The sequence below is a fragment of the Neolamprologus brichardi genome, chromosome 14 (genome assembly GCF_056152115.1).
Source record: "Neolamprologus brichardi isolate AB-2024 chromosome 14, ASM5615211v1, whole genome shotgun sequence".
In the NCBI taxonomy this organism is placed as follows: domain Eukaryota; kingdom Metazoa; phylum Chordata; class Actinopteri; order Cichliformes; family Cichlidae; genus Neolamprologus; species Neolamprologus brichardi.
In genome coordinates this window covers 37,032,977-37,055,947 of record NC_142117.1, presented here as the reverse complement: position 1 = coordinate 37,055,947, position 22,971 = coordinate 37,032,977, and the positions used below count along the sequence as shown (strand labels likewise).

The following is a 22,971-nucleotide window of genomic DNA, read 5'->3' as shown; positions in this document are numbered from 1 at the left end:
CTTCATTTGTGTGTCTGTGCAGAGAAAGTAGGACTTAATTCACAGCTAGTCCTTCATTAGCTGATGATGATGATGATGATGGACAGCTTGGCAAACGCCGGAGCGAGTCAGTGAAGGTGTCTCCGTGCTAAACGGCTTCATTGTTCAGACGTCATTTTGTCGCTGTGGGAGGAGATTCTGCAGATGCTTCCACGTTAACGAGTTTGATCTCATAACAGAAGATGTGTCTGCGCTTCTTGGACTGTAGTTACTGACCCGCTAATCGTGAGCCGGCGGACTGCTCCGACTGCTCTGACTCAGCGACACTGCTCCACCTGACGGAGGACGGACACTCTCTGAGGAACTTCACGTTTTGAGGGTCTGCGAGGAGTGAAGAGGCCGTCCACGTCCACGGTGAAGGACTATCCCAGAGGTGGAGGCCTACGACATCAGCTTTCAACCACCTGTGATGTCGATGAGATTCCTTCCCAGAAACTTCAACCCTCAGTTCTCCTCAATCCATCCTCACACGATCAGCAGGCTGACCATCTATCATGCTGAACAGCACCTCAGGATTCTCCGTTATAAAATAAATCTGAACTTCTGAAACCTTTAATTAACTTTATCTGCTTTGGTCGCTGTGTGGTGGTGTCAGCGTTTGGATGTGACAGTGTTAAAGAGTAATGTTAGAATTGGTTACAGCTGCGCACTAATATTTACATGTTGTTTCACACTTCAGTGCAGGCAGGGTAACAATGCCAGGCCAGGCCCTGTTACAGTTTCTCTGACAACATTTATCCGACCGAACGGTTACCGAAGCCTCTGATGTCTCGCTAAAAGAGTCATCGTCATCGTAAACTTCTTTTACGTTAGCAACAGACGTGTTAAAAGTTGTTTCCAGATGTACTCTGTGTTTGATCAGGCGTGATCACAGTTCACTGACGTGTCTGTTTCTAACGCTGGGAGATCACAGACGTCCAATCCTGATGATTACAGCGGCGGACCTGGACTGTGCATCGGGTTTAACAAACCAGGGATCGAACCAGCGACCTTCTGGTTACAGATGCGCTATGGTCGCCCGTAGCTCAGGGGGTTGAAGAGTGTGTGAGGGGTGTGTGGGGTCCTCCACGATGCTGGAGGCTTTGCCGATGCAGCAGGTGTGACAGGTGTTTGTAAAGGAGGGAAGAGAGGCTCCAATGAGCCTCTCAGCTGCTCTCACTAACAGTTGTAGAGCATTGTGATCCGATACGGTGCAGTTACCATCCAGACAGTGATGCAGCTGCTCAGGACGCTCTTGATAGTCTCTGTGTAGACGGTGGTGAGAACGGATGGAGGGAGATGGGCTTTCCCAGCTTCCATAGGAAGTAGAGACGCAGCTGGGTCTGCTTAGTTATGGAGCTGGTGTTGAGGGACCAGGTGGACACCGAGGAATCTGGAGCTCTTGACGACCTCCACAGAGGATCCACGATGTTCAGTGGGCAGTGATCTCTCCGTGCTCTGAAGTCAACAATCATCTCTTTGGTTTTGTCCACATTCAGAGACAAAGTTGTTTTCCACTTTTCCAATCAGGAGGAAATTTAACCATTTAAATCAGCTGTGTGGGATCAAGGACACATCTAAAAGCTGCAGGACTGGAGCTGCCCCTCCCCTGTCATTACAGATTATAGATCGTAGATTATAAATTACAGATTATAGATTGTAGATCATAGGTTATAGATTATAGGCACAAGAAAGAAATTGGAGAAAAAGGAGAAAAGACAATCTGGTGCGCTCAACTCCAAACGATTAAACAGCTGGAGTAATTCGACGCTGTGGGCTGAGCGCGTCTGTCACAGACACGTCTGTTAATCATTAGAAAAATGCAGGTTTGGCTGAACGTCAGACCTCAGCCCTGCTCACACTGCCAAAGATGTGTTATTATTATCAAACAGACAAACGATTTCACACATGAGCAGAAAGCAGCACAGACACATGTTCAGCAGTTTATTACGTGTTAACTTCATTAGCTAACAGATGTTCGCACATCTGAATAACAGGATGTCAGCATGCTTGTAGTGCCAGATGTTGTCATGTTTGTCAGCCTGTTTGTGCTGCAGCTGTTCCAGAGCACAGAGGAGTAAAAGCTGAGCAATGGCGCCACACAGTGGTGATTACACCTCAGTGACAGCTGGGCCGGGATGCTTTTGTTCTTCTTCACGTCAGAATGCAGCTGGACGAGTGACCGTCTTTGTACTTTTATTCTCCTTTGTTCGTTTTTCACTTTTATTTTCTTCTCGGTTCAGTTTCACCGAATTTCCAAAATAAAATCATATTTTTGGTGGATTACATTCAACATTGATTCAGATGTGACTTATTGATCAGTGATCATGTGATCAGTTGTGTCATACACAGCGTGTCCTGTTTGTCTTATTATATGTTTTACTGCAGACTCTCTGCAGCCGTCAGGAGATTCAGCAGCAACAACAAGTATGAAAGTTTCTCTGTGACTTTATGTGACCCAGTTTGGTCCAAACCTCAGCTGTGCTGCCACAGAGAACAAGTTTTCTCCTTCAACACTTCAAAAGCAGCCATAGTAGTAAAGTCCTTTCTATCTGTGCTGTCATGAACTTTGACCTGAACCTGAGACCTGTGGAGCTAAAGCAGCGTAGTTCAGACAGCACGAGGCCGAGCAGGAGCTGAAGGGTGACTTTGAACAAAGATTCATGCAAAGCTCCTCTAGTCGAGTGTGAAACAAGCAGCAGTGTGTGTGTCTGTGTGTGTGTGTGTGTGTGTGTGTGTGCGTGCGTGTGTGCGTGTGTGTGCACGTGTGTGTGCACGTGTGTGTGTGCACGTGTGTGTGTGTGTGCACGTGTGTGTGCACGTGTGTGTGCACGTGTGTGTGTGCACGTGTGTGTGTGTGTGCACGTGTGTGTGCACGTGTGTGCGTGCGTGCGTGCGTGCGTGCGTGCACGTGTGTGTGTGCGTGTGTGTGCACGTGCGTGTGCACGTGTGTGTGTGTGTGTGTGTGCACGTGTGTGTGCGTGTGTGTGTGTGTGCGAGTGTGTGTGTGTGTGTGTGTGTGTGCGTGTGTGCGTGTGTGTGTGTGTGTGCGCGTGTGTGTGTGCGTGTGTGTGTGTGTGCGTGTGTGTGTGTGTGTGTGCGTGTATGTGCGTGTGTGTGTGTGTGCGCGTGTGTGTGTGTGTGTGCGTGTGTGTGTTTGCGCGCGTGTGTGCGTGTGTGTGTGTGTGTGTGTGTGTCTGTGTGTGTAGCTGGGTATGAACGGGGGAGTTCCGGGGAGGAGGAAGAGGAAAAGATGACCATTTCCTGGTGCAGTTATAATAAAACAAACAGGAAACGAGGAGCAGAGACTGAAGCCAGCAGACGAGAGGCCGACGGCTCAGCAGAACTGACCGAGAACCCGACAGGAACCTGAAGCGGGACAGGAGACGGAGCTGAAACTGTGCGGGAACACGAGGCCTCTGTGAGTCTGAGGAGAAGCTCAGATCTTATCACAGGACGTCCGGAAAGTCCCAGGACAGAGATGTCCCCGTCCTGAGCCCGAGCAGACCTCCTGGATCCACTCGCTGCACAGAAACAGGTGAGAGCTGCTTCTTTACCCTCAGCAGCTGTGATGTGACTCTGGTTAAAACCGGGGCTGCATTTGGAAAGTTTGCCCTCAGGGTGAAGGTGCCTCAGATATGTGGTGTGTGAGAGAAGCTCCTGCAGAGCTGCCTCCAGGCTCAGTTTTCAGATACAAACATGTCTTGTTAACGTCATCGTAGATTTCTCCTCAAAGCAGCTGAAAAATGCTTCTGCCGCTCCGTCTCTTCTGGGCTTGGATGCCAGGAATGTCTTTCTCAGAATTCACAGACGCCGCTCACAGTTTCCAAGAAAAAGCATGCTGGAGTGGGATCTGAGCACGTCTAACTGTGAGTGGATCAGATACCCACAGGAAGTTCAGTGTTCCACTGTAGGTGGAAATCCAGCTTCTCTGCCGTGGCACCAGTTCCCAGAGAAGATGCATTTCCTCCTCTAGAAACTTCCTGCAGTGCCATCGTTTGTAAATCAGCTGTAAGAGCTGCAGTAGATCAGCTGACCTGTAAACACCTGAATTCAGCCAGATGTGAGCAGATGTTTCATGAGCTTCCTGGCTGAGTGAACGTAGCTCTCAGTCTTGAGGATTGTTGAGCTGACAGAAACGCTTTGTGCTCGCTTTGTGCTCGCTCCTCTTCTGTAGGGTTAGCTCCATGCTGACGCAAACAGTCGCTCAGCTGTTGGACAAAGTAAACTCTGCGACGTCTCCTTGTGATTGGTACACGAGCAGCACTGCCTCACTGTGACTCGTCACACCTAAAGTAACGAGAGTGTTTTTAAAATGTAGGGAGTAAAAGTAAGAAGTAGTCAGAAACGTAAATACTCTAGTGAAGTACAGACGCCTGAAAATTCTGCTATTTAAGTATTTGTACTTTGTTACTTTGTTACTTCCCCCCAATGCATGTGATCCACATGATCAAGTTTTTTCCTTCACCTGCAAAATGTGACGACATGAATTTAGGCTAACTAGCAATTGCCAGTGTTTATACACCTCTCTGCATTTAATCATTAGTTATTATTAACCTCTGTTTCTCTTCCACAGCATGTCTTTATCCTGTCTTCCTTCTCTCACCCCAACCAATCACAGCAGATGGCCCCGCCCCTCCCTGAGCCTGGTTCTGTCGGAGGTTTCTTCCTGTTAAAAGGGAGTTTTTCCTTCCCACTGTCGCCAAAGTGCTGCTCATAGGGGGTCATATGATTGTTGGGTTTTTTCCTTGAGGCGACTGTGATTTGTTGTGATTTGGTTCAATCTAAGCTAACGGCTTAGGTTTTCCCAGCACTGCAGAGTAGGGCTGGGTTTTTATTATTGATTTATCAATTAATATCGATTCTGTCTTGGATAACGTGACATTGATTCATTAAAATCCTGAATCGATTTTTCAATATAAATTTATTTTGCCCAAAACGCCAGAATCTCAGGTTAAACCTCACAACATTTCCACAACCACCAAACAGTAAAACAGTAACTGAGAGCAGGAACATGGCTTCTGCACAAAGACGTAAACACAAAGCTCGAACCTGCAGACGGATCAGAATCAGATGTGACTTTCTCACTTGACACGGTCGGGGCTGAAAGCCGACAGCTCGCTGATTCTGATGTTTCGGCGGGTCGAGCTTTGTGTTTACGTCCTTTTTGTGCTGATTCTAAAGCTGTTAGTTTGATCTCTCTCCAAACAACATTGACTGAACCAGCAGCCAAAGAAGATCCAAACTATGCTTCACATAAACATCGTCATGATAAAATCACACTTCATGCACAGCTCTCTCTCTCTCTCTCTCTCTGTACTTCAACAACAGTTTCCCGTCTAAAAATCTGTTTTCTTCATTATTCGCTTGCTTGTTACGCACAAGTCTGCCGTTGTTTACAGGCTGTCGGCCACTGTTTTTTCCTTTTACTTACTTCGGAAAAGAAAACCTCATTTCTGCCGTTCAATACTGAACAAATTTAAACTTTTAAAATTATACAAAATGCAAAACGCCGTGTCTCTAATAAAACCGCTGTAACTTCAGAGGTAATGTTCAAATGTTCATTAATAGTTTTCTTTCGTTTTTGATGTACTGCAGAATATTTTTATAAAATCCCAGAACAGGAAAATCACCTTCATGTTTTTCTGTGTTTTATCTTCAGCTGCTTTGACACAAAGGCCTCTGCTGTGACGCTCACACCTTTGATAAAGTCTTGCGTGTGTCAGCTTCCTTTTTATAGATACAAAAATATGTAAATGTGCTGATCTGAATTATAATATTTCTGACTGTCAAAAAATGTCAAAAAAGATTTAAATCCAATTGAATTGAATCGATTCTAGAATCAGTGACGACACCCAGCTCTACTGCAGTCTGTGGAAACTTTGTTTTTCACATGAATGTGCGGGGAGTGAGTTGCTTTGGGGGGGCGACCTCTGGTGGACGTTGGAGGAACTGCAGTTTCAGTGAATCGGATTCAGATTTGCAGCCTGAGGTTGATGCGTCCTTCTGGATCAAGCATAAAAACGTACTTTATTGCAGTGGCCGGTTGAAGGTGGTCAAACTGAGTTTCCTGTATTATTCTGGAACGTTCTCTGTGAACGAGTCGGCTGATTGTCTGGTTTGTAAAAGTAGCCCAACGTTGATGTGACCTGACTTGTTTTGGCTGATTTACAGTTCAGATCTAAGCTGCATTAAACACCTGAAGGTCACAGCAGCACACGCTGACTCTGGGCTTGTGAAATCCATTTTTGTGGAAGAGTTTCGATTCTCGACTCCTTGGCCGGTGAAACTGGAAGAAACAGCAGCAGCAAAAACAAAACCACACTGACTGTACGGACTTCTCTCTTTGTGCCCCACTGACCTGAAACCAGCTCTTTTATTAAATCTGTAGCTGCTGACTCTGCTGCACGGCTTTCCCTTCACATCGACCGTTTCACAACGCTGCTGTGAAATTTTGGAGAGTCCAGAATCTGGAGCAAACTGAGACGTATCTGTCTGAGTCATCGAGATCTTTGTCTCTGGGATTCGTCCACAGTGAAGTTGATCAACACTCACGTGTGACATTTAACACAAACATGAACCATCTCAGCCAGGTTCTCATCTGCAGCTGATTCAGGGTGGTGGGGGGGACAGGTGACCAGTGTGACCTGCAGTTTGATCAGATAAAGGACACACACACAGTTTTAAAGGTCGGAGACGTAAGAGTTACCAAAAAGAAACACTAAGGAGGTTAATCGGGTATTCATCGACCCTCAAACATCTGTGAACATCTGTGATTGATCCTTGACAGCACATGTCATCATCATTAAAGGATCCAGGAGGATAACTGCACACGCTCAGGAACACTTCCAGAAACCAGCGTGGAGGTTACAGCTCCATCATGCAGAGAAGAAGCCACACGTGAGCACAATGGAGAAGCAGCCTCATCTGCTCTGGACCAAAGCTCCTTTAAAACTGATCCCAGGTCAGATGAACTGGAGCCACATTCTTGTTCTGTTTATAATTATTCATTCCACATTTGTGCGGCTTGTCGACGTCAGCTGGGTGTGAAACAACATTTAACCCAAACCGTTATCACCTCGTAAAACAGCTGACTCTCTCCTCCCGTGATGCGTTCAAGGTGCCTCTGAAAAATGACGCTTCTTTGCTGGAGCGAGTCGTTTCAGGAAAATGAAACAAGGGGAAAAAGAGGAACGAGACTGTGGTGAAAGGTCATCTGTGACTGAGGGCAAGGTCACCGGGGTCAGCGTGTGTGTGTGTGTGTTTGCTTGCTTTGACTTGTGTTGAACTCTCTTTACTGTGAGACCTCTTTTGGGAGGCGTTTACCAGCTGATGGATGACTCCCAGCCAGGAATGTAACACACACACACACACACACACACACACACACACACACACACACACACACACACACACACACACACACACTCGTTTTCATATATTAGCGGGGACATCTCATCGACATAGTGCGTCCCCTACATGCTCACCATAACCATAACCAACTGTAACCCTGACACTAAGCCTCGTGGGGACGGACACTTTGTCCTCATAAGTGACTTTTGGTCCCCACAAGTATAGTAGTCAATTTCTGGTCCTCACAAAGATGTCTAAACACGCACACACACACATTTCAGAGGACATTACACTGACTTCCATTTGCTTCCTGCAGACTTCAGACTTTCCCTTGAGGTCTAACTTTAGCTCTCGCGTTCTTGGTTTAGTGAAAAACAGAAAGAACAAAAGAAAAGTCCAACAAAGAAAGAGTAAGACAGGAAGTGAGTGTGTATGCTGCTGAATTAGACATGAAAGGCTGTGTGTTGGTGCTTCTCTCCACCTGTGCTCATGTGTATCTACTCGCTGTGCTGTTCCAGAAGCTGAGGTTGAACTCATCTGTAAGCTGCACGTTTTAAAAATGCACAGTGGAGCTGGTGGTGTCCCTGTCAGCCTGGAGGCGTGGGGGGAGACTGCTCTGTCATTTATTTAACAAATATCCTGATAAAGCTGCACCACACACACAGATTGAGAACGTAGCAGACACAAAGCTAAAACCTGAAGGTGGTTTGTGGAGTAAACAGTCAAAGGTTTTCCTGCTTTATGAGGTGAGAAAGTACAAACAGCAGCTGTACTAATGAGACTAATGAGACTGTCACAACATGCTTCACATGTTTTAAAGATCAGTGTGTTCCAGCAGACGCACAGTCTTACGTTCGTGCTTCAGCTGTGGCCAATCATGGCCTAAAAATCAAGACAAGCTAACGTTTAAAACAAACCAGAACCGACCTGATTGGCTGAGGGCGGCTGGTCAAAGTTCAGGAGCTACAACCTCATCAGAGTCTCATCTGCAGCAGGACGGGAACTGATCACATGTCCGTGCTTTACTGAAGCAACAGTGTGCACACACACACACACACACACACACACACACACACACACACACACACACACACACACACACACAGTGTGATTTTCTTGCTGCTGAATGAAAAGTGACTGTTTTCTGTGAGGAGGCAGCGTGACTTTGAGAGTGAAAGTCAGAGTGACTTTAGGCAGACCTGGGGGGGGGGAGTGGCCTCGAGCGGCTCGCTGTGTGTCTCAGTCTTGAGGTGAAGGTGATCTCAGCCCGCTGTGCTGAGTCTGAGTCTCTCCGGAGCTTCCCGCCTGTCTCTGCTGCTGTGAAAAGTCTCCAATGCCCCAAAACAAACACGGGAGAGAAACTGCAGCACACACGGAGCAAACCGGTGATTAATGTGTTTGGGGCAACAAATCAGATCAGGAACACAAAATACAAATCTACGGTGGCCTGGAGGGCCAGGGGAAAAACATAACATCTGACAAAAAGAAAAAGTTCCAGCGTGAATTTAAAAGGTTCACCAGATATGACAGTTCTTCAGGGGCGTGGATAGGAGGGGGCAGGGGGTGGCACCGCCCCCACTGAATCACGATACCACAGGATGAGAGCGAGGATAGGACCTGTAGGAACTGAGTACTTTGCTCAGGTTTAATGTACTTGTACCTCATTTAGTACTTCCATGTTATACTTACAGCTTTTCCTGCATGTACCGAGTATCATTACTGCACCTCGTAGAGCTTTTGTTGCTTATTATTTGGCAAAATAATTACATTATTATAGACCGAGCTACTGAACAATAAGTCATTAAAATAATTAGAAGATGCTGAATTAAAGAGATTTGCACTTTAATAATTATATAAAAATTATAATACAGTGATGTCATGTATTTACTTCAGTTACAGATGTGAACAGTTTGTTTAAATAAGGTCTAAATGCTTTTCCCACTTTGTAAAACAATAAATTCTTATACAGTTTATTTTGTCACATAATAGACAGGACCAGGGTTGCATACGTGCTTCAAATCTCCGGTTTAATACAATTATTCAGTATTTCGGACTAAATATTCAGAGTTCCGGTAACCCCCCCGCCCCCCCACCCCGTGCTGCATTCTTGGCCTCTTTGTTACGCGGTTGTTGAGCCTGCGTGAGCGGGATGAACGTGCTGATGGTCGCACATGAGCGGGACGCCGCCGAGTCACCAGCGAGTCTGATGCTGTTAAATGAACAGTTGGTTTGTGTGCCAACTGTGACGTCAGCACAGTGTTTATGACCCGCAGCACCCGACCATCATCTTCATCATCATCCTCATCCTCATAACAACAGCAATTATAATAACAAAGTCAGTTTGTTTTCATGGCTTCATTAGACTTGTGTGTGTGAGACACACGTCATATATGATAAAGCCATAAAGCGTCAGCGGTCTCTGGCCTATCACTGCGCAGCTCCCGTTGCGATTGCGAAATTTCCGACCGTGCCTGAAGGCAGCACCCCCTCCTCCTCTGCGCGTCTTCAGTCCCAGAGCCGCAGCTTTCTCCTCAGACCGAGTCCAGCTTCTCTCCGCTGTCTCTTCGCCCGGTGTCCGGCTCCTGGTGACAGTGTGACCCGCCGCTCCGCCACCATGTCCCCGCGCTGTGAGTAACGAACACCCGCTGATGGAGCAGCGGACACGGAGAGTTTATTACCTGTTAGAATGATTTCAGATGCAGAGAAGTGAAAGTTTTCGGGGTTTTGAGCAGAAACTAAATTTCTGCACTGAATTTAAAGTGACGATTGGATTTAATTTACTCGGATCGATCAGTGATATTAGAAAAGACAGGAAGTGACGCTTTGTACTTGGCAGCCATAAACGTGAAAAGACTTTTAGCTGAAACTGGATTTGTGGGTATTTGCAGTAAATGTAAGTGCGGCCCATTAGTGACTGTTGCTGGCAGTTTGTGTGAGTCTGCTTCAGAGGTCAGCTGAGGTCAGAGGTGTTTCTGCTGCTCCCTCTGAGTCCTGAGGCAGCAGGTGTGACCGTGGCAGGAAACGTCACTGATTAACTGAGTGCAGGTGAAAGATTGCTGCAGGTCCACGTGAGCCTCCTGATGTCTCCGTGGGTGTTGTTCAGCTCACTGAGGGACTTTTTCATGCTGCTCTCTGATTGGCCTGCTGCTCCTCACATGCGTTTTTAAAAATTCTTTGATTCCTTTAGAGCAGCTTTGCATGATTCAGAGTTCAGAATAATCCTTCTCTTTCTTAACCTTTGTCTGAAACCACCTGTTTTAGTTTTAGCCCCTCCCACTACAACGACGGGTCCTTTGAAGCCAGCTTCTTATCGACTCTCTCCTGCAGGTGTGCCCACAGATGACCCTATCAGGGGTTGCCCCTCTCGCCTGTGAAGAATCAGTGTTTAGAGCAGTTACACGACCCCGCTGAACAAAGATGTCACAAAGATGTGCATCTGTGCTGATGACAGGACTCTGTTTAAACCTGCAACAGCGTTTATTTTCAGTACAAACAAAGGTGAAGTCAAACAGCGACAGGTACAGAGCAGCGTGGTCACGCGGAGTCACCATGACGACAGCAGTGTCAGAGGATACAGGCTGAAGCCCCGCAAACTCAGAAGTCAGTGAACGCAGCACGTTCCTGCTTTTTCCCATTAGTGCTGCAAACAAACAGAAGAATGCAGACTGATCAAAGTCCAGGCTTCGTCTTTATTTGTCCTTCACACCTTTCTTTTATCGTAGCTTCACCTTCCTCCTCCTCCTCCTCCTCCTCATCTTTACTCAGCTCAGTTGTTTCAGAGGCTGAAACGCTGCAGGCTTTTAAAGAAGCATAAAGAAACTGTCCACTGTGATGGAAACATAGACGCTCCTCCCCTGCTGCTGACTGTCACATTTTAACTTCCTGTTGAACCATGTGCAAAAAAAAAAACCAAAGCAGATATGATCTATGAACTTCAGTTTCTGCGCGAGCCCTTCTGCCCTGCAGAGGAACTGTTTTGACCTTTGACCTCTCTACTGTCGGGCATCCAAACTGCTGATAGCCTGCAGATGACTCCAAGCTGCGATCTTAACCGAGTAGTTTTCTGCTCACAGCGAAACGTCGAGTAAAACAAAGTAATAAAAACGTGAAGCCTGAGAGCGCGTCAGCTCTCCGGACGAGTTTATCGCCGCGTATATTAAAGCTGCTCAGTTATGGCAGCCTGATCACAGTGATTTGGTCGGTATTGTAACGTCCGTTGTTTGACGTGATTATTCATTAACCCAACAGGCAGATACTTAAGACGCTTCCTTTCCAGGTATTTCTTTTAAATGTGGCTCAAACAGCTGGAGTGCAGGTGGAGGATGCAGGAACACCGCGTGTCTTCTCATCATACTGGTGTTCCATCCTTTGCACATCTTTGAAAACAAGGTTCTTTTATTTTGAAAATTCATTATGTGTCTGACTTCCTGTCCTCCTCATCTGCTCTGTGCAGATGTTGTCTTCAGTGTCAGGTCAGCTGGGGTGGGTTCAGTGAGTGTTTTTCACCCTAACGTCCGTCTTGCAAGGCCAAAAGGTGACCTGCAGCTCCGGCTGTTGGAACAGTATTCGAGGACCGCAGTAACAAGGGATCAGGGTGAGAAACATCAGAGGAAACACTTTGTGCTCCACCAGTAAAGGATCTGGAGCTGGTTGCCTCCCAGTGAGGAGGCTGCTCTGGTTAAGCGAGTTTCTGCAGGGGGGCGTGAGAGAAGGATAAAGGGACCCTGTGATGGATTTTGATGGTGATTATTTCTGATTCAGTTTGAGGACATTAGCCTACATTCATGCTTTTAACTGGCTGTTGCTGGCAGAGAAAGGTCTGCTGTGATTGGTTGTTTTGCTGTCAGCAGGTTTGATCGTGTGCGAGTTTGACTGAGAGTCATGCTGTGGTTTCAAAGGTGTTCGCTGTTACCTGTGGACGCTCGTCTGGATGAACTGAAGCAGTTGGTGGTTAACCAGATAACCAGACCATGTAATGGTAACCAGCTGCTAACCCACTCCTGCTGCTACCTGTTCATACGTACATTGTGGTTCTCGGCCGTGACCTCGATATTTAGCTACGATTGGTTTAAAAAGTTTAAAACGTAGAAGCAGCTCAGCGTTACCTGCTGACCGTCCTTCACCTGACCCTTAACAATCAAACAAATAAGTGCTTTAAGAGGAAGTGCTGTCGTCTAACGACATAACAACCAATCAGAGCGTAGCTTTCACCCCACTGATCCAGCTGAGCGCTAACCCTTCAGCTGTTGACTCATGAGGACACAGTGAGCTGTGACCATAAACCAGAACTATGGGAATTCAGGCATGTGCAAACACACTGATGTTGGCCTTTTATTGATCATCAGCAGCACGGGCACACCTTCGCTGAGCGCTCATTCAACTTTGACCTTAATAAACTTAACAAACCCGAGCGGTCCAATCAGCACAGCTCCCACAGCATCAAGTCTGCACACGAGCCGGAGACAAATGTCTGGGAAACAGAGTTAAAGGATGATGGATTTGGCTCCATGCAGGCTGTTGGGTAACATGATGTTGGGGGGGGGGGGGGTGATTGCCAAAGTAAAACCAGAGTTTGAGACGTTCTGCTTCGATGTGATTCGCCGGAGCGCAGCCATAAAAGCTGATTGGTGCTTTATCGCCATGAGCTGATTAAAAACATATAAAAGAAACAAATATTAACAGGGATTCAGACTTTTAGAAGACACGAAGGTCAAACCAAAACAGGAAGTAAACATGAATAAGCTTCCAGTTTTCCAGCGTTTAGATGTAGTTTCCTGTGGATCCGTGACCCTGTTAAACATGTCAGAGCTCCTGATCTGAACTCAGATCTCTTCCATCTGAACTGCTCACACAGGTTGCACAACAGCTGTAGATAAAAGATGATGTGGGCTCAGGTATCTCAGGTGTCAGGTTCAGTCTTTCACCTTTCAGATTGTGTGTTGGCCAAAACACTCATGTTCATCTCCGTGTTGTCATTCAGCCACCAGCAGCTGTGCAGAGGAGCAGAGGTTTCTCAGATTCGAGCTCTGACCAGCTGACGTCCTGGAAACCTTCTCCGTTTGGTACAGCATCAAAATAAAAAAGCTGCTTTCCAGATGTAAAAGAACAAAAACAATGAAAACGTTTTCTGGAAGCAGCTGTGAGTGAGATGGCAGAGAACACAGGAAGGTCCAAGCTTTCAAAATAAGAGCGACAGGACTAGTACATTAATCATGGATGGTGGATTTAAAACAAACATTAGTTGAAGTCTGAGCATCAGTTTGGTGACAGAACATCTGGACAGCTGGAGGCACTTTAGCCGTGTGATTTGGTTCAGTTCTTGCTCTTACGTTTGCATTAATGACCAGCTGTGGTCACACTGACATCGATCCCTTTATTAACGGCTTTGTTGTAGAGTTGGAGCTCTTTGAAACCAAGCAGACAGAAACGTTACAAACTGCAAACTGTAGAGACGCGCGACTGCTCGCCGCCGCTGTCGATCGGCTCCGGCTGCTGGTCTGCAGACACTCGTGCTCTTTCAGAGGCTCGTTTTACCATTTTCACCACGACGCTCCACCTGCTCATCCAAATATGCTCAGGTCTGCCTCCAGACTCTCCATCGGGCTGCTGCATCCTGCTGTTAGTCAGAAGCTGCAACCGTAACGTCGCTGATGCATGTTGTTAGCATGCTGCTGCGTTTAGTTTGGTGAATGAAAGGCTTGAAAAAAGCCTTTTTAAACCATTTTTACCTGTCTGTGTGTGTGTGTCTGTGTGTGTGTGTGCGTGTGCATGAGTACAGTTATCATTGCACGTCAGCTCTCCACCTTTTCACGTCTTTGACGTCTTTTTTAACATTTCATCTCCACACGTAGAAGCAGCTTCATGAAGCAGGTTCTGGTGTAAATACTCCATCGTGTGTGTTTTTGAGCCGGCTGCTCTGATAAAAAGAAGTTTATGGCTCCAAAGTCCCACCGGCCACTCAAACCCAGCTCAGACCGGCTGGGCGGGGCTCATCCATGGTCATTACTCCCCAGTTTAAAGTCCAGGATTGCGTGTGTGTGCGGGTGGGTTATTATCATGTAACTCACAAAATAATAATAAATAAATCGATGGAATTTGTCTGAATTCGGTTCCTTCTCCTGCGCCCACGTGCTGCCCTCCTCAGCAGGAAGCTGTTTAGCAGTCGGGACACAGCGAGGCCGGCGTGCACGCTGAGCTGCAGCTGCAGCGATAATAAGAACAGGCTGCACAGGTTTGCCTGCAGGCAGAGGACAGAAAAACAAGCCAGCGCTCCACAGATCGCTCTGAAACGCCAGGACACCGCTCGGGACGATTATCGAATTACCATCACATAACATAACTGCTCTGATATGAGGTCACGGTTACCCACACTGCATCTGTCTCCCATTAAGGAAAAACTGTCAGCTCAGCATCGTCTGTGAGAGAAAGCAGCTGTTCAGAAAAATGGCGTGTTATGTCCTCCCTGCAGAGAGGAACGTGCAGCTGGGCCTGAAGGTCCTGCAGCAGACGGCGCGTCGGTCACACGCACGGCAACGCTGGGTCGTTGTAGGCGGACAGGAAACGGCTGGCAGTTATGTTTACAGCGTCGCTGTGCATGAACCACTAATGTAGGAAACGAGGCAGCAGAGGTTTGGACAGTGCAGGCAGGGTGGTGTAGGTGGAGACGAGTGTCAGGGAAGATGTTCAGATGTTTATTGGGAGTGAGCGGCATGGACAGGACCAGGAATGAGTCCATCAGAGGGACAGCTCAGAGTCCGAGAGGCTCAGATGGTTTGCACATGTGCAGAGGAGGGAGGGCGGATATGATGGAGCTGCCAGGCAGGAGGAGAAGGGAAGAGCTCAGAGGGCGTTGATGGATGTAGTGAAGGAGGATGCTGGGATAGGAGGAAGGCAGATGATCCACTGGGGAGACATGTGAAAGGAGCATCTGAGAGTCGGACAGCGAGAGGAGAACTGGCTGTGACTGGACCTCATTCATGTGTCCCAGTAACCTGCTGGGCTCGGCAGCGAGTTTTCTCTTCCGTCCAGCTGAAGTGCAGACTTCCTCTCACATCATTGAAATGTCCTAAAGATGACTTCCTGTCTTGTTGGAAAACTGACGGCACCCACTGAGAGAAACTCCTCCCGCTGTGTCAGCTGACCGGCTGCAGCTCTGTGGGAACGCCGTCAGCCTGACGTCCAGAAACACGGCGAGAAGCTTCCACGTCAAACTGGCCACTTATCATTCCAGTCACTTAGCAGCAGATTCCCAGTAAGATTCCACCTCCGCCTGCTCACAGGCTCAGTGTGTGTAAACACAACATGGATTACTGTGTGTGTGTGTGTGTGTGTTCACCTTTTGTCCCTTTGCAGAACAGAAACAAATGAAACGCATGAATGAGCAGCGTCCCCGAGCCTCTGTATCATCTGTACATGCTTGCGTTAGCTAACAGAGACCGCTGTGACTCCATCGGGACCCAAACGATCGTCTGTAGTGTGAAAGTCTTGCTGATGTCAGCTGTAGCATCTCGTGTTTGGGCTGCTTTAGAGTCCCAGCACTGAGAGCAGCAGTTGTGATTGTGCTCAATAAAACTGTCAGCTTGTTGCCTTTGAAATGGTTGCTTTGAGGACTGAGACTCTGCGGTTGCAGAGCGTCTTCAGTGCATCGAGATGGCAGCAAAACAGGCTGCAATTGAAGGGGTCAAGATGGCATCTGCATCCAATCAATAGCTGTGTCCAAATTCATCCTCCGAAGGCCGAGAAGAGGTTGGGAAATTGGACGGTCGAGCCTTCAGATTTGCGTCACCGCTGTCTCGGTGCAGTTTAATAAACTCGTCCGTCTGCTCCTTGCTATCTAAAATCTAACAGGACACTGGAGTAAACTCTCGACCGTCTCACACTTCTGTTCAATCAGTTTTCTGTTTGACGTTTATTCAGCTGTGTGAAAACTAGAACTTTAATCTCAGCCAAACAGATTTACTCAAGAACAAATCAAACAGTGAGAAAAGCCAAACAATAACAATTTTAAGTGACTTATATATCGTGTTTAACCTGAGTAGCGACAGACGGCGGTGGGTTTGAAAACGATGTGCCGGGAGTCCGCTGCTCTCGCTGGCTTGAGTGACCATTGAACCCCCCGGCTTGCTATCGAGCTGGTGGGTAACAGACGTCTTCGAAAACGTTGAAGCACTTTTGCAAACATGCGATATCTTGATAAACAGAGCAGATATTTGATGTTTACACAGCTACATTCTCCCCTTGGAAATATGTTAAAAGTTTATTTTGTGAAAGAGAAATAAGAGTAAATTTAAAACTGCCGCCAATGTTGGAAACTGGACTTGGCTGGGTCACGCTATGAATTCTGGGATAGGTCGGGCCACGACGGACACACCGACCCATCCTTCAAATTCGGGGAAATGAAGGGCGCATTTGAAGCAGCCGTCGTCTCGTTGCTGTGACGTAATCGGCGTCAAATGCGGCTTCAGGAGGATGCAGCCATGAATTTGGTCATTTGGCGAATAACCGCTGCCCCCTGTAAGAAAGCTCGTGTTCCTGTTCTGCGTCTGAAGTGGGAACAGATTTGTTCGTCCGCTCTCGTGTTTGGGCCGCAGACATGCAGTCAGGCATCGAGAGTTTGAGCTCAAAAACATGAATCGATGATGGATGTGGGCAGGAAGCAGGCGATCAGCTGTCAGCCCTTCTTATGAAATGATTCCTGTTTTTGGATGTTGTGTTTCCTCCAGCAGACGTTAATCAGCTGATTATCTACAGTCATTAATCAGCCGCGAGCACAAACACGCTGAAGGTCAGGGCTGAAGTCTGTGCCTCCCTCTGATTGGTTATCTGCTCCTCTTCCTGGCTTCCTGTCTGTTTGGTGACACTGAAAAGGTCGCGACTCCTTCGCCTCCACGTGACGCTCAAACGCCGTGTTGAACTCGTCCATACGTGTGTGACGACACTGTGGAGCAGCGGCGTGTTTCTGAGGATGTGATGGATGAACGCTTGGATGGCAGGTGGAACATCTAATCTGTACTCAGCTGTAATCTGATTGGCTGGTGTTTTTGCTCCTAACAATAAAGTGACATTAATCAGACAAAAACAAGCGTCAGACACCGTGCTTCATCTGTGAGACCAGGTGAAGCAGCATGATGGAGGTGACCGCAAACAGAGCTCCAAAGCTTCAATCTCATGTGGGCCAGCCAATCAAACCAGTGCATTGTGAGAAAACGTCGCGCTGCTCGATTCTCCCGTCCATCGCTGATTTCTGTGTTCTGAGTTGGACAGACAGACTTTAAAGAGCTGAATTAGGAAGTACACTCGTCGCTGAACGCACGTCTGTGCATTAAAGTCAGTGATGGAAACTGTGAGGGCGCACTGGGAGCGGATGTTGTTCATGTTGTTGGTTTCCAGTCTCACCAGCTCAGGACACGCCGCTGCTGCCAGAAATAGACTCTCTCTCTCTCACACACACACACACAGCAGGGTGAAGTGGGAAGTGATTCAGTGGTGTTGGTTCCATAAATACCCAGCAGCCCTGGCGGCAGGCTCAGGAAACCCATGCGGAGCCCAGTGGCGCTTGCACACAGCCTGTTTTCTTCAAGAGGGTCGCAGGGCATCGCGGAAGCTTCTGGACACAAACAATAGGAGCGGAAAGGACAACGATAGTGTGACAGGCAGAGGCGAGGACTCCTGGGTCCACGAGGCGGGGCCTGGGTGTAGCCTCCAGACCTCCAGGAGCGGGTTGGCAGGGGGACCAGCGTTGGGGGGTGGTCAAACACGGAGAAATCAAGTGGTGTGAATGTTAGGACTGTTGTTTGCAGTCTATGGATGCAGCTTCCTGTAGACTGCATCCAGGTTGGCTGATAATCTGGGATCAAATCCTCTCCTGCAGTTAAGGTCCTGTGTGTGTCCATGTTTCAGCACAGATGTGTTAAAATCGTGCTCGCAGGTGGAGTTTACAGAGTGGACATTAATAAGTGCCGCGCTGGTCGAGGGCACATTTAATCATTACAGGGTTTCCCATGAATCATTACCGAGCTGCTGTCTGTTAATGTTTATGAGTTTATGAGTCTTTGTCTTCAGGCTTTATGGCTTTGGGAACATGTGACACTAGCTGCTTTACGACAGGATCTGCTCTCCGTCATTCTGCTGCCGGGCGTACCGGCGCCTCAGACTGCTGACATTATTTCAGAAGACCCCTGCCGGCCAATCGGAGAGCTTGATTTGTGTTAGAGCATTCTGAAAACGTTCCTGAAGAGGTTCAAACCTGCGGCCTGTTTGTAGCTTCCATCTGTGATAGTCAGGTGTGTCCTGATGTGCGTCAGAACACCTTCACCCTCCTGCTATCTTTGAAGAACAATTTATCTTCTGTTCTCTGACAGTCTGCAAATCAGCACAACACTGGGCGGCTCTGAAAACGCGTCTCAGCGTAAAGACCTGACAGTTTTTTCTCGTTGGGTGGAAATGAAATATTCAGCCTTTCTAAATGTTCCTGCATTTGTAAACAAATACCGGCACATGGAAGAGGAAGTCTCGGCATGGGCGTCCGCTGGCTGCATCGAAAGCCCCAAAATATCAGCTGTTATCCCCAGAGTCGCCACACGCCTGTCCAGATATATCCGACGCTGCCTGCTTGTTTACGGGGTCATTCCTGTTGTCTGTCGGAGGCTTCCCCGCAGTTTCACGCAGGTTTTCAAAGTCTGCGATGAGTTTGAGCCAAAAAGAAGGAACCTGCGCCTCAGCCGTGTGGGTGTGGCGACCATCAGAGTCCACATTAAAACGAAGTGTGTTATTATTACTGTTTTATCATGTGATTATATTTATGATGCATACGAACCAATCTTCCACATCAAGGTCAAACTGACAGCTCGGACATCTTCGGGTAGGAGGCAGATGTGTTGCCATGGTCACCGACCATCACAACACCGTGACCTCTGCGTTATCAGAGCAGCTGTCAGAGTGTAACCGACAGCCTACGTCAGGGTGGAGTCTTATCAGAGCTCAAACACTAAATACATGGTGTGTCCTTCAGGTGTGTCCTTCAGGTGTGTCCCGTGGGCGATTATTCATCCTGATGAAACGAAATAAAATCTTCTGAACTTTTTCATTTTCAGCCTCAAACTTTTATTGGTGTTTTATTAGTATAGTAAGCATCCTTATCATATTGTAAAGATAAAGAACTAATATAATAAATAATAAAAGATGAACCTCAAATGTAATTTTCCAGTAAAACTAACAAATTGATGAATAAACTCAGGTTCAAGTTCAAGTTCAAATTTTATTCGCCACATGCAGTGGCAGGTTGCCCTGCAGTGGAATGAACCCGCCCCCCGACCTTACACACACAACACAGACATCACATGGGGATACAAGTCAGAGAACGGTTGCATTACAGAAAAACCACTGAAATATACACTACAATGGGAAAGTTCAAGAGGAAAAAAAGAGACCTCTACTCATGCTGGGCTACAGGAGGACAGCATGAGAACAGGAAACAAAAAAACTCCTCTGCACAGAAAAGCACATAAATGTCCACAGTACAACATTTAATCGTGATTAAAAAATCGGTGTCCTTCTTTATTTCCAGTGAACTGCAGAGTTCAGAGTTCCTAATTTAAATCCCAGTTTCTTCGTTCGAGTCGACTTTAAACGACCTCTGCTGAGGCCGACGCTGTGATGGGGCGGAAACGTGTTTTTCTTGTTGCGCTGATATCAATCAAAGCGCGTTACGATGTTTTTCTTAATTACAGTGCATCAGCAGCAATGATCCATAGCTTATACGTCAGTAACTGTGAGAACAGGACTTGTGTGATGGTTTTTCTGACGAGGAACGTGAGACACAAACAGCAGACTCTGGTGTTCACACACCAGCGGGGGCTCTGGAGCCAAACCTCTAACTTCTGACCTGTACATGATGAAAACTGTGACGATGTTTGTAGATGAATCTGGTTTTGCACAATAACAACACAACAGTACCATTATGAAGCTTTGACGCCTCTCTCCCCTTCCTTCTTTTACCAGGTCTCTCCCTCCCTCTCCCCCCTCCCCCAGCTCCATCATGCCCATCCTCAAAAACCTCCCAGTGCGCCTAAAAGGCGGTCCAACTCTAGACAACGCCCTATTCATCCGCAGGATGAGCCTCAACATCACGCCCCGCCATCATAACCCCTTTGACAATGATGACGACAGTATCCATGGTAACGGGGGCCATGGCAACCACTGGTCACCCGGCAGCTCCCTGCTGGACGGCGATGTGCCAAGGGACCGCAACCCATTTGAGGATGAGGAGGATGAGAACGAGGCCAACGAGGGGAAAAAAGGAAGCGGAGGAGGTTCGGTGAAGGGTTCCTTCAAGTTCATGTCCCCGCTGAAGAGCCTCGGGAAGCTGGGGAAGAACCTGAGGATGTCGGGAAAGAGCGCCACGCTCTCCCCACAAGGGTTGCTGCAAGGGCCGCCCTCACCTTCACCTTCCCAGAAGAAGAAGAGAGGAAGGAGGAGTTCTGAAGGAAGTCTGCTCAGGTAAACGTGGGATTAGAGGAATGGCGATGAAAGATTATGAATGTTTGTAAGGATGAAATGAACCATTAAATAATCAAATAGACGGGAGAGAGGATTCACACTGACATTCAATATAGAAGGTAAGAACTTGGAAGGGCATTTGTGAATGTTTAGACAGGAGATTACAGGGATCTGTTACGGTTGAGGAATTAAAATCTGTCAGTGTAACGTGGCTCAAGGGGAAGGGGGATTAGAGGCCTTGATGTGGACGAGGTGGAACGATAAGCTTTTTGTTTTGGCAAGGTCTTAAGTTCCAAGTTCAAGATACAAACAAAAATTATGAGATTAGTAAAGTAAAAGTGTCAGTGGGTATTGGATGGGTAGAGACCCCGGAGTTTGGCCCGTGGGGGGTAGTTGCTGGACTCGTGACAGTCTCTGACCTTTCTCTTTTTGTCTTCACAAAAGGTTTGCAGGAAAATATCGTGACCCCTCCCGTAAGGAATTGTTTGCAAACGGTGAGCTGAACTGTTCGGAAAGCGAGGGCGACTCGACCAGCCGCCGCGTGTCCTTCATGAGGATGGTGGGCCTGGGGAAGACGAAGAAGGAGTCCATGACTGACCAGTCGTCCCAGGGTCCCGAGGACCAGTCGGTGCCGGTGGAGGAGGTTAAACCCAGAGAGCCACTGTCAGGTAAGAAGTCCTGGCTCAGCACGGCAGAGACACAAACTGGTTTTTTATAAATATAAAAACTTATATTAGGTTGAAGTTTACACTATCAGAAATACCACGCTTAAGTCATGGTTCAGATGTCACTTCCTGTCGATTCCACAGCTAAAAGCTTCTATTGTTAGACTAAACACTTTCCAGTGTCACCACTATGACAGGACATTGTGCCGGTGGAAGGAAACTACAGATGCGTTGGCAAGTCCACCCATCCAAGAACAACTGTTTTTGTTCTCAGCTGTTTCTGGGGTTTCAGATTCCAGTGAAACCATCAGCCACAGTGAATCCTTTAACTTACTGCAAGCTGCACACGAAACACAGATGTTCTGTCTCCAGATGTTTCCATTAGCGGGGTTATCGTCCCGTTCACAGATCTGATCGGCGCATGTTGGCAGCCTGTGGCTATTTTAAACACGGACGCTGAAAATCAATGGATGGAGAGGGTCGGTGAGGAAGGTGATATCACGGCCAAGTGGGTGACGCTGAGATGCTGTAACACTGGAATGTGTGTGTGTGTGTGTGTGTGTGTGTGTGTGTGTAATGTCATAAGTACTGGGCCGGTCATGGAAACTTCGTAAGGGCGTCTATTGTTTATCACACCCTGTTTACGCTGCCATTTGGTAATGAATGATTCAAGAGAGTGTGTGTGTGTGTGTGTGTGCTCAGTTCCTCCACACCCTTGTTTGTATGGTCAAACGGCTTCTCTGCTGTACTGTGTTTGTTTTCATCAGCAGTTACTTTCTCGTTCGTGAAGTTTAGAAATCAGTGAATGTTTTTGGCAGAAGGAATCGCAGTGATATGAAACGTGTTGCACTGTGGAATTCTGGGATTTTGAGGCTGAAATCTCAGTCCAGTGCTTTATATTGTGAGGTAGACCCTACAATAATACATACAGAGAAAAACCCAACAATCATATGACCCCCTATGAGCAGCACTTTGGTGACAGTGGGAAGGAAAAACTCCCTTTTAACAGGAAGAAACCTCCGACAGAACCAGGCTCAGGGAGGGGCGGGGCTAGGGCTGCACGATTTTGCATAAATTGAGATCACGATTCTCTCACGATTTTCTTTTCCAGTATAAATATTTATTGCGCTTATTAACTGCACATCAACTTCGTAACAGTTGAGACTGAACATAAAAACAATAAATAAACATAAAAACAATAAATGTCTCACGTTTTGTCGTTGCAGCAAAATGTTGTACTGCTTGAAATTGCGTCTCCACCGTTGCTCGACACTGCGTGTATAGAGCAGGTAGTGCAACAATAGAAAAATAGTTGCGGGACGGCACTGTGTAGCGTTTGTCTAGGGTGTTGATCATTTTCCTAAATCCCTCGTTTTGCACAGTGTTGATGGAGCCATATCTTTGGTCAGGTGATAAGTAATAGCCTCCGTAATTTCTT

General features: G+C 47.3%; 1 protein-coding gene across 2 annotated transcripts in view; it reads left to right on the top strand.

The window, feature by feature from the left end:
• Positions 1-3,456: 3,456 nt before the first annotated feature.
• exoc3l2b (exocyst complex component 3-like 2b) overlaps positions 3,457-22,971 on the top strand; it is a 35,672-nt gene continuing 16,157 nt past the window's right edge. Inside the window, exons 1-3 of one of the 2 annotated variants that reach the window (XM_006801214.3) lie at positions 3,457-3,556; positions 20,371-20,868; positions 21,313-21,536. In XM_006801214.3, the coding sequence (XP_006801277.2) occupies positions 20,408-20,868; positions 21,313-21,536 (685 nt within the window). In that variant the 5' untranslated portion in view covers positions 3,457-3,556; positions 20,371-20,407. Of the gene's footprint in view, positions 3,557-9,872; positions 9,999-20,370; positions 20,869-21,312; positions 21,537-22,971 lie in introns of those variants that run through there. The other variant, XM_006801213.3, reaches the window with a different exon arrangement.